We start from the raw sequence: 12500 nt of genomic DNA, 5'->3' as shown, positions 1-12500 counted from the left end.
AGTGTGGACGACTTAACACTAACTCCAGTACCTCTAAGAGGTTACAGAACCCTCCAGTAACTTCAATCCCTCCATGAGGTTATAAAACCTTCAAGTAACTCTAATCCCTTCATGAGGTTACAAAACCTTCAAGTAACTCTAATCCCTCTATGAGGTTACAAAACCTTCAAGTAACTCTAATCCCTCCATGAGGTTACAAAACCTTCAAGTAACTCTAATCCCTCCAGGAGGTTACAAAATCCTCAGGTAACTTCAATCCCTCCAGAAAATAGCAGAACGCTCTTAATTGAGGAAACGTTTCACCACACAATGGCTTCATCAGTCCAATTGAAAGGAGAATGGTGAATATCAAGCGTAGAATTAATTCCCTATATCAAGATACCAAAATGTTGCTGTGTCAGACACAGCAACATCTTGGGATCTTGATACAGGGAATTCTACGCTTGTTCTTCACCATTCTCTTTTGTATTGGTCTGATGAAGCCATTGTGTGGTGAAACGTTTCCTCATGTGTTTAAATTACTAAAATGTGTTTAAATTATCACCTTCGTCGATAAGCAAACTCACTCTAAGCCCTGAGCCGCAAGAGGAACATAAAATACACCTAGGATTGTAACTTTCATCAGTTTTTAACCAATCTGTAACTTTACCACGAATTAATTTATCTGCTGCTTTATGGGTACTTTGATAAGCCCCGCCCAGCACCATTGTATGTATAATGCTGGGTATCAGGTGGAAATTGAGGATAAACATGCTTTGTTGGGGCTTCAATGGTGCACGTTCCATTCTGTTAGGTAAGTGCTTAAGTCTTCCGAGAAAAAGTTCTCCCTTTGCTGTTGAGTAAAAATACTGCCCTAGATATTAATATACTTCTGTGGCCTTTAGAGCTTTTAGAGGCCGGTCATAAACATATATGACAGGCACATTATCAATATACCACTGTGTCTAAGGAACTGTTTTAATTTTAAGAGTAGCATACTTCACACTATTAGGCCAAGATAAGGCTTTTAGTAACGATGTTCATTGCTGACAGCGCCCTGTTTGTCTCAATTAATAACACCATGTCATCGACAAAGGCTAACGAGGGTAAATACTCGAGTGAGCCTTTGCCGATGATATCCCTCATGCTATTGTATCAAGAGCATGAAAGTGAATCGCCCTACCTATCTCAGCATGACGCTCTACTAGGAAGGAACTCGCAAACAACCTCATATTAAATACGAACACATATGCAGTATAATGTGATCCTTTATTGACAACGTTTCACCCACACAGTGGGCTTTTTCAAGTCACACACAGATCTACCTGGGGGTGGAAGGTACGGGAGTATTTATAGTCATGTTCAGAATGTTGAGGTCAGGTGGAGAATGCTGTATCTGATGATCTACCGGGTGGAGTTATAGAGTCTTGGGTAGCTTGGCAGGGGTATTGGACAATTTGTGAGTAGACCTTCTGCAGTGTTCTATGTTCTTATGTGGGATAGCGATGAAGAAGTTTCTTGGCGAGTGGTTCAGCTATGTTATAGAAGCCGTTGTTCTGGTTGAAATTGTTGTTTATAGAGATAAGCGATGATTCCAGGATTCTTCGGTATTGAGTGTTGTCTTCTGTGGCGATAAGTCTTGAGTTTCTGTAGTTAATTAAATGGTTGTGTGAATTGCGATGTTGTACACAGGCATTCCTTGTATCGTCAGTCCTGCTTGCATATTGGTGTTCCGAAATACGTGTTTGGAGGTCTCTTGATGTTTCGCCCACATATAATTTGTTGCAGTCATTACAAGGGATTATGTATACCCCTGCAGAGGATGGAAGCTTGTCCTGTCTACTACTGGTGATGTCCTTGATGGTCGTGGTTGTGGAGGTAGATACTTGGAATGATGTACTGGAAAAGATGTTGGAAACATGTTTGGCAATGGAGTTGGTGGGGAGGACTATGTATCTCTTCTTGGCAGTGTCTTCTCTGGGTGTGTTGAAGATGTTTAATGCCCGCCGTCTGCAGTCTCTGATGAAGTGACGAGGATAGTGGAGTTTAGAAAATACTTGTTCAATTATAGTGCATTCTTCCTCAAGGAACTCATTGCTGCAGATTCTGAGTGCACGCAGGAAGAAGCCTATAATTACACCACGTTTGGTTTTGGTGTCGTGGTGAGAGTAGAAGTGGAGAAGATCGTTTTGGTTGGTGGGTTTTCGATAGACTTTAAAACGAAGTTCGTGGTCAGCTTTGCAGAGCAGAACATCAAGGAAAGGAAGAGTGTTGTCGACTTCTTCTTCAAGTGTGAACTGGATTGAAGGCTCGACCTGGTTGAGCTTGTCTTGGAGAGCTTGAACGTTGAAACGTTTAGGAGTTATGAGGAGAATGTCGTCAACATAACGGAGCCATAACTCCACTATCCTCGTCACTTCATCAGAGACTGCAGACGGCGGGCATTAAACATCTTCAACACACCCAGAGAAGACACTGCCGAGAAGAGATACATAGTCCTCCCCACCAACTCCATTGCCAAACATGTTTCCAACATCTTTTCCAATACATCATTCCAAGTATCTACCTCCACAACCACGACCATCAAGGACATCACCAGTAGTAGACAGGACAAGCCTCCATCCTCTGCAGGGGTATACATAATCCCTTGTAATGACTGCAACAAATTATATGTGGGCGAAACATCAAGAGACCTCCAAACACGTATTTCAGAACACCAATATGCAAGCAGGACTGACGATACAAGGAATGCCTGTGTACAACATCGCAATTCACACAACCATTTAATTAACTACAGAAACTCAAGACTTATCGCCACAGAAGACAACACTCAATACCGAAGAATCCTGGAATCATCGCTTATCTCTATAACCAACAATTTCAACCAGAACAACGGCTTCTATAACATAGCTGAACCACTCGCCAAGAAACTTCTTCATCGCTATCCCACATAAGAACATAGAACACTGCAGAAGGTCTACTCACAACTTGTCCAGTACCCCTGCCAAGCTACCCAAGACTCTATAACTCCACCCGGTAGATCATCAGATGCAGCATTCTCCACCTGACCTCAACATTCTGAACATGACTATAAATACTCCCGTACCTTCCACCCCAGGTCGATCTGTGTGTGACTTGAAAAAGCCCACTGTGTGGGTGAAACGTTGTCAATAAAGGATCACATTATACTGCATATGTGTTTATATTTCCACTGTGTCGGTATTTGATACCATTTATTTCCATATTAAATACGGATTACTACAAAGCCGTTCCAAAGTTTCTTATTCTTCTTAATTGGAAGCCTCGTTCAGGCCAATGGGCAATCCTAGCTGCCAATGTGAACCATTGACAAGATCAACAATACTCGTACTCCTACCGTCTTCTTCAGTGGGTGTAGCAGATAAATTTAATGAAAAAAAAAAACTTATTCTCATCTATAGCATTTTGAATATCCAAATTTTGTGTTATTGGGGGCCATCTAGGATTAGCATAACATTTTTTCCCCGTCTTTAGCATACATCCTCTCAATAATGATAAAGCCTCCGTAATACTTTTCTTCCACTGGTGTTGCTCAACGGAGTACATCTTCCATTATCACACACCTATCGTCGAAGTGTAGATTCACTCACCATCGAACTTCTCACCAAACAGAACATTTAGAATCAAGTCATGTGTGTGTATTATTAAAACATCTTCCTAATATAACTGTGCCTACTAACTCTGCCTGTTATATCTGTGCCCAGTACTCTGCCTTCTGTAACTACATCTACTTGCTCTGCTTACCATGACACTGCTTACTATAAATGTGCTCAATAACTCTGTCTACTACAACTTTGCCTACAGACTGTGCCTACCAACCCTGCCTACTCTAACTCTGCCTACTAACTCTGCCTGTGCCTCACAGGTTGAGCCCCGGGGAGCTACAGTGCGTGGACAGTCTACAGGTGGTGGTCGGCATCGTTATCGTCTGTGTCTCCTCCGTCCTGTTGCTCACCCTCTCCCTCATCCTCTGTAGGTAAGTGGTCTTCCTCACTTAGGGTGGATTCTCTCAGTGTGGTTTTACATAGCGCGGATTATCTCAATATGGGTTCGTTCAGCGAGCATTTTCTCCCTACGGATTCGCTTACTGCGGATTCTCTCCATGCGGATTCGCTTTTTTTTTTTTTTGCAGATTCTCTCAGTGTGGATTCGTTTAGTGCTGGTTGGCTTAGCGCAGATTTTCTACAAACACAGGTATACAATAAAAGGCCTGTAACACCTGACGGTACGTTAAGTCCTCTGACAAGGAAGCAACCACGAGAATGAAAACAAAGGAACACACCAAGGGTAGCTTTTTGCGCACACGCATATTCCCACCACCAATATTTACAGTATGTACAAAATGTAGCAGAGAAGCTATGCAGGAAGACACTATATAATTCAGAGCAATAAAGAGTGAAAGAGCAAAACAAGTCCACTTACTGCTATTTTCTTATAACTCATGTCAGAGAGACCAGTATGTATACTCAGCCTGCTGCTGAGAGACTGGCTCCAACCAGGGGTGTAAGTATAACATTAATTCGCCTGGAGTCACCCTCTCATCCAGTTGGTTGATGTACAAAACTGGCAGATAATTAGAGTGTGCTTAGGGCGCCGACAATCTCTTAATGACTTAACTGCTAGTTAGGCTGGTACAGGGGAAATGCAGGACGGGCTTGTGTGTTGAGCGCCGAGTGAATGGTAGCACACTCAGCGCATGACACAAGATTTGCTTAATAATGAGTCTCACACTCTCCCTCATCCTCTGTAGGTTAACCTTATTATTATTATTATTATTATTATTATTATTATTATTATTATTATTATTATTATTATTATTATTATTATTATTATTATTATTATTATTATTATTATTTTTATTATTATTGCTATTATTATTATTATTATTATTATTATTATTATTATTATTATTATTATTATTATTATTATTATTATAGTTATGGTGAGACCACTTAGAAACGAAGGACTTTCCGTAGCCTTCAGGTCATTCTTTCTAATGTATAATTTACAACAGCAACTTTCACTTCAGGTCACGTTTTACTCCAGTATTTTACTGTAGTCTCCAGGGAAAAAAACATTTCGTGAGCTACTATCAATTTAAAAAAAAAAAGAGTAAATGCACTCAGCCCATCCATTACATAGATTGGATAGACAGAATTTTGTTGAGTTGAAACCAAATTGTTCATACATATTTTTCCTCTACAAACAATTTATCGACTTTATTGGCTTTTATGAAGTGATTTAACCAGTGGTGAACATTCGTTAGTAAGAGAGGGTGATAGTTTTCTATTCCATAGTCTATAGTTTATAGTCTAACAGCAACTGACTCACGACGTTTCTGGCTTTTGTTTTTATGTGAAAACTCAGTATTGTAACAGGTGCAATTATTAACTGTTCATTGAGAAAATGGAAAATGTGAAGATACTGTTGTACACTAATAGCGCGTCACTTTGAGTAAAACAGCGGACTTCCAGGGGTTTCATAGTCTGCAGATTGGAAATCTGTGGTCTTCCAGGGATCCGCGGTCCATGGATTGGAAACTATTGGTCTTCCAGGGGTCTGTGGCCCACGGATTGGAAATCAAGGACCTTCCAAAGGTCTGTGGTCCACAGACTGTGAACCAGGGATCTTCCAGGGATCTATAACCCACAGATTGGGAACCAGCGGTCTTCCAAGGGTCTGTGGTTCGCAGATTGGGAACCAGAGGTCTTCCAGGGGTCCATGGCCCACAGATTGGAAACAAGTAGTCTTTCAGTGGTCCGTGGTTAGCTGTGAACTTTTAAAGACGTCTCTCTTTACTGTGAAACAATATTTGTTCAGTTCTGTTATGCGGTTGCAGAGGATCGAGTCTCAGCTCCTGGTCCATCCTTTCCTCTTGCCGCTATTGAGTTCACTCTCTCCTGGCTCTGGGAACCTAACATACTTATTCACAAAACTATGTATGGATCCTGCATCTATTCCTTCACTGTCTAGGTAGTTCCACTTCAAGGCTTAGGAAGTATTTCCTAACATCCCTGTGATTCTTTTCTTCTTTAAATCTCCAGCTGTGCTGACATGTACCTGACACCAATCTCTCCAACAGACTCGCCTAGTACCTACCTCTGTCTCCTAATGACATCAGATTTAGCTTCTTTAGCGTCTCCTAATAGTTCATACCTCAGCTCTGGGATGAATTTCATTGCAAATCTTCATACATTTTGTAGCTTTTTGACACGATTTATCAGATGTGGGTTCCATACTGGCGCTGCATACTTTAAGATGGGTCTGGCAAATGTCGTATATAGTGTTGAGAATGGCTCCTTTTTGAGGGTGCTAAAAGCTATCCTTAAATTTGCAAAGTCTCGCGTTTGCTGTGAAAACGGCTAATCTGTTGACGTGCGCTTCAGGCGGCATGCACTAAACTATGCTTACGCTCAGACTCTTCTCCTTCAGGGAGGTTTACAGACATTCTCTCACAAGTCACGCGTGTGCAAGTGTGTGTGTGTGTGTGTGTGTGTGTGTGTGTGTGTGTGTGTGTGTGTGTGTGTGTGTATGTGTGTGTGTGTGTGTGTGTGTGTGTGTGTGTGTGTGAGTGTGTGTGTGTGTGCACGAGCGCGTGCTGGCGCACGTCTCTCCTCCCTCAGACTGTGCATATACATGTTAATCTCCAAAATAGCAATGCTGACTAATACTCACACTCACTCAAACACACACACACACACACACACACACACACACACACACACACCAGTGCTATTTTTGGTATATATGAATGACATAATGGAAGGGAAAGACTCTGAAGTGTCCCTGTTCGCAGATGATGTGAAGTTAATGAGGAAAATTAAATCAGATGAGGATCAGGCAGGACTACAGAAAGATCTGTAAAGGCTGGACACCTGGTCCAGCAACTGGCTTCTCGAATTTAACCCCGCCAAATGCAAAGTCATGAAGATCGGGGAAGAGCAAAGAAGACCGCAAACAGAGTATAGGATAGGCGGCCAAACGCTGCAAACCTTACTCAAGAAGCACACATCAACCAGATAACTGCTGCAGCATATGGACGCCTGGCAAACCTGAGAATAGCGTTCTGATACCTTAGTAATGAATCGTTCAAGACACTGTACACCGTGTACGTCAGGCCCATACTGGAGTATGCAACACCAGTTTGGAACCCACACCTGGTCAAGCACGTCAAGAAATTAGAGAAAGTGCAAAGGTTTGCAACAAGGCTAGTTCCAGAGGTAACGGGAATGTCCTACGAAGAAAGGTTAAGGGAAATCGACCTGACGACAATGGAGGACAGGAGGGTTAGGGGAGACATGATAACGACATACAAAATGCTGCGAGGAATAGATAAGGTGGACAGAGACTGGATGTTCCAGAGAGGTGACACAGAAACAAGGGGTCAAAATTGGAACCTGAAGACTCAGATGACTCAAAGGGATGTTAGGAAGTATTTCTTCAGTCATAGAGTTGTCTGGCACGTGATGTAGTGGAGGCAGGAACCATACATAGTTTTAAGACGAGATATGATAAAGCTCTTGGAGCAGGGAGAGAGAGGACCTAGTAGCCATCAGTAAAGAGACAGGGCCAGGAGCTGAGTCTCGACCCCTGAGTACACTAACACGCACACACGAGGTTCAGTGGGACAAAGAATTGTCAGGAAGATCAGTAAATGAGATGATGAAATATGTGATAACAATATGCAAGGAAGCTGAGGAGAGATTTGTACTCAAGGGTAACAGAATTAAAGAGAAGGCCAGGATGAGCCCATGGTTCACCCAGAGATGTAGAGGCCAAAACCAAGTGTGCTAGAAAGTGGAAGAAGTAAAGAAGGCAAAGAACCAAGGAGAATAAGGAGAGCAGTCGTAAAGCCAGAAATGAATATGCGCAGGTAAGAAGAAAGGTCCAGCGAGAATATGAAAACGACATAGCAGCGAAAGCCAAATCTGACCCGAAGCTGTTGTACAGCCACATCAGGAGTAAAACAACAGTCAAGGGCCAGGTAATCAGGCTGAGGAAGGAAGGAGGGGAGATCACAATATACGTCCAAGAAGTATGTGAGGAGCTTAACATGAGATTCAAAGAAGGGACTCCAGAAAGATGGAGAGGTGGGGGTACACCATCAAGTGTTGGACACAATACATACAACCGCGGAGGAAGTGAAGAGGCTGCTAAGCGAGCTAGATACCTCAAAGGCAATGGGGCAGGATAACATCTGTCCATGGGTCCTGAGAGAGGGAGCAGAGGTGCCATGTGTACCACTAACAACAATCTTCAACACATCTATCGAAACAGGGCGATTACCTGAGGTGTGGTAGACAGCAAATGTAGTCCCAGTTTTTAAAAAAGGAGACGGACACGAAGCGTTAAACTACAACCCAGTGTCACTGACATGTATGGTATGCAAAATCATGGAGAAGATTATCAAGAGAAGAGTGGTGGAGCACTTATAAGAGAATGAGCTTATCAACGACAACCAGCATGGTTTCAAGGATGGGAAATCCTGTGTCACAAACCTACTGGAGTTCTATGACAGGGTGACAGCAGTAAACAAGAGAGAGAGAGAGAGAGAGAGAGGGGTTGGTAGTGCGTTTTCTTGGACTGTAAGATGGCTTTTGACACACTTCCACACAAGAGATTAGTGCAAAAGCTGGAGGACCAGGCAGGTATAACAGGGAAGGCACTGCAATGGATCAGGGAATACCTGTCAGAAAGGCAACAGCGAGCCATGGTACATGACGAGGTGTGAGAGTGGGCGCCTGTGACGAGTGGGATTCCATAGGGGTCAGTCCTAGGACCGGTGCTGTTTCTGGTATATGTCAACGACATGACAGAAGGAATATATTCAGAATTGTCCCTGTTTGCAGATGATGTGAAGTTAATAAGAAGAATTAAATCTGATAAGGACCAGGCAGAACTACAAACGGATCTGGACAGGCTGCAGACCTGGTCCAGCCAATGATGTAGGTCACTTTGCTTGTGAGGTCACTAAGGGAGACATAATTAACCAGTAAATCGTCACACACCTTGCCTTGGCAAATAGCTGTCAGACACGCCTCTCGGCTTAAGTCTAAGGTCTTTTGATCTTGAACTAATGTCAGGTCTCGGCGTCAGATGAAAACACATGATCCTGTCTGCTTTGCTGAGGCCGTGCTGTGCTGCTGCCATGCTGGATCTACTGAGGTGGTGCTGTGCGCTGCTCTTTGCCATGCTGTGACACGGCCGTGCTGTGATGCTGCGATGCTGCCTAGCTCAGGCAACATCGCAGATGCTGCCTGATGCATGATGCAGATGCTGCAGTGGTGTATGAGGGATTTTGCTGGTGTGCCAGAACAGGAGAGTCTACTATGAGGGAGCTGCCATACTCGGAGATGTAGAAGGACGCGAGCCGTGAGATTGATTCCAGCTACTGGGACCAGCGTGCTGCCATGGGTGGTATGGAGGTATATGCTGTTATGCTGTCCAATCTGTACGATCGGTTTACGGGGATGTCCTGCCAGCCATGAGAGACAATTAAGAGTGTGAGATGTCCCTAGCCTACTTTGACTTGCCAGAAGTGTTAGTGTTACCTGTGTGGAATGAGGTGACCTTGGAAACGGTCAAGTGATCAATCTTACCTTGTTTTATAAGGCCAGTGACTCCTAGTAGTGACATAGGATAATGGTGGGTCTTAGCTCCGATGTTTGCCCTATCTCGACTTTCAGATTTTGAAGTGTGTCGAAAATGCGACCTTGGTGGTCGTGAAGTGGTCCAGTTGCAGTTACTTGAAATAATGCAACCTGTTGGAGCAGTTTGCTATGCCAATGAAGCCCAGTGAGGTTTGGCCCAATGGTTAACGTGCGAGGGTGACTAGTACCGGCTAGTGCATTTCTAGTAGAAGTAGGGAAGGCACTGGAGCCAAATATTTAGTTTTAAAGAGAAATGACGGGTAAGGAGGCTTTTCACCAGAGAGCAACTGTTATGCTGGTCAACTGTGAGGTGTACTGATTATGCTGCCTTGTGGTAGTTGAGAAGGCTGAAGGAAATTTATGTAGTTAAATAATTTTGTATTACGTTGTGTTGTGTAATTTGGCCTTTGTATTATAATTGAATTAAGGGGTTAGGATTAAAATAGTCTAATAACTTAGGACAAATTGTCCTAGTTCTCAGATGAAGATTGAGACACTTATGCAGCATATGGGAATCTTTATTCAGGAAACGTTTCGCCACACAGTGGCTTCATCAGTCCAATACAAAGAGGAAGGCGTAAGGAGAGGAGGAGAATGAGGTAATCAGTCCCTCAACCTGGAGTCGATGTGTTCAGTCCATCAATCTTGTAGAATGTACAGCATAGGGCCGTAGACGTGGCTTATATACTGTAGTGAGGTGACTTGAAGCAGACGGAGGCGGGATCATAGTGGTACCATCCACTAGTCGAAGTAGGTCTTCGTCCAAAGGTTGAACATCGACTCCAGGTTGAGGGACTGATTACCTCATTCTCCTCCTCTCCTTACGCCTTCCTCTTTGTATTGAACTGATGAAGCCACTGTGTGGCGAAACGTTTCCTGAATAAAGATTCCCATATGCTGCATAAGTGTCTCAATCTTCAACTTGTCGGTTTTTCAAACCATTCATCACAACTGTCAGACACGGCAGCATCATGGGGTCTTGTTACAAAGAATTCTTCAACACTTGTTCAACCTTTGGACGAAGACCTACTTCGACTAGTGGATAGTACCACTATGACCCCGCCTCCATCTGCTTCACGTCACCTCACTACAGTATATAAGCCACGTCTACGGCCCTATGCTGTACATTCTACAAGATTGATGGACTGAACACATCGACTCCAGGTTGAGGGACTGATTACCTCATTCTCTTCCTCCTTACGCCTTCCTCTTTGTATTGGACTGATGAAGCCACTGTGTGGCGAAACGTTTCCTGAATAAAGATTCCCATATGCTGCATAAGTGTCTCAATCTTCAACTTGTCGGTTTTTCAAACCATTCATCACAACTAGTTCTCAGATATTTTAAACTGGGGGAGAAAGGGGATGTGATGTAAGTCACTTTGTTGTGAGATCACTAAGGGAGTCCTAATGAACCAGTAAATCGTCACACACCTTGCCTTGACAAACAGCTGTTAGCACGCCTCTCGGCTTAAGTCAAAGGTCTTTTGTTCTTGAACTAGCGTCAGGTCTCGGCGTTAGGTTAAAACACGTGGTGCACACCTCATTGTGGGGTGCTTGAAGGACCATATAAGTTTAAGGACACAGCTGAACAGGAGATTCGAGCAGAGCTCTGGCCTGTGTGCAGAGGTCTGGGCTAGAGATTCTGGCAGAGCTGCTACATGTGTGCAGAGCTTTGGGGGAGAGCAGTGCTCGTGCTGTATAGATCTTGTGACCTGTGGCTAGTGTGTGACTGAATTTCTGTAGTGAACTGTCCTCTGAACTATATTGTATGTTATATTCTGTTTCGTGAGTTGATTGTATTCCCTCTCTCACTGCTTATGTGTACCATCCCCATTTATCTAAACCCAATAGTCTTCTGTTCCCAAATGAATTGGAGTAGAATAGTAATATTCATTGTCCCCGGTATTTATTCTTTCATTCATTATTTTATTTCAAGTAGTGAGAGGGTGAGTAGTGTGGTGGTAGAGATAAATGAGCGGTGATGGTCTAGTCACTAGTGGCCTCACATTACCTCCGCTCGTCACTTGTTACAAAAAACGCGATTCTAAAAGCTTAGAAATCTCCAGTGAATACTAGAAAGGACTGCCCTTCTAGCATCCAGCCTGTTACTGGGTTTTCGTAACAATTAGTCAGTATCCTTGTCCAATTATCCATTAGAATTCAGTAAGAATTATTAGTGCTTCAGGATTACAACTGGTAGGCTACTAACTAGAGAAATTAAAATTTAATAAATTTATTAATTAAGTTGTCTAGGCGTATATTAAATTAAATTAAATTAGTCACAGTAATCAAAATAATATTAATCACTTCTCTCGTGTACAGTAGTATTGTGCTGAAAGCACATATCACATTTATAATTCTTAAGTAGCGTCTGGTACATTAACATTTAATAAGATATTATAAATATGTACAAGTAAGTTTGAGTGTATGTGTGTAAGTGCTTTAAGTAGTTCGCTATGTCTCACGACTCGACTAGACTTAAACAAGTGACTGACAAAGTCCTCAAATAAACTAACTTCTTGACCAACTGGCTATCAGAACAGTCTGTTTGAACAATAAAAAGAATGCTAAGCCCAATAGCAATATAACAAGCAACTGCGACACAATCAGGATCAAGGAGATAATATAACGACACTAAGTAGGGACCATCTGCAGATCCTCCACAAAAGTCATAAAACTCCCATACTACTGAATCTAAGTTCAGCATAAGAAAATCACCGACTGTGATAGTACACAGATACCAGTACAAGTTAGGTCAGAAGCTACAGCTCAGGACCTGAGTTGCTCAGAGTGTCTTTGCGACACACAACCTCAGTACAACGTCGAAAAT

The 12500-nt window shown here is 42.9% G+C and overlaps 1 protein-coding gene across 1 annotated transcript in view; it reads left to right on the top strand.

Annotated features, from left to right (window-relative positions):
- The window catches only part of LOC128686833 (carboxypeptidase N subunit 2-like), a 121495-nt gene that overhangs the window by 93476 nt on the left and 15519 nt on the right, over positions 1 to 12500 (top strand). Inside the window, exon 2 of the mRNA XM_053773961.2 lies at positions 3884 to 3994. Coding sequence (XP_053629936.2) covers positions 3884 to 3994 — 111 coding nt within the window. The remainder of the gene's footprint in view (positions 1 to 3883; positions 3995 to 12500) is intronic.

Source organism: Cherax quadricarinatus, chromosome 7 (genome assembly GCF_038502225.1).
Source record: "Cherax quadricarinatus isolate ZL_2023a chromosome 7, ASM3850222v1, whole genome shotgun sequence".
Lineage (NCBI taxonomy): Eukaryota > Metazoa > Arthropoda > Malacostraca > Decapoda > Parastacidae > Cherax > Cherax quadricarinatus.
Note: the sequence above shows the minus strand (reverse complement) of the source record. Positions and strands in the feature narration are given on the sequence as shown.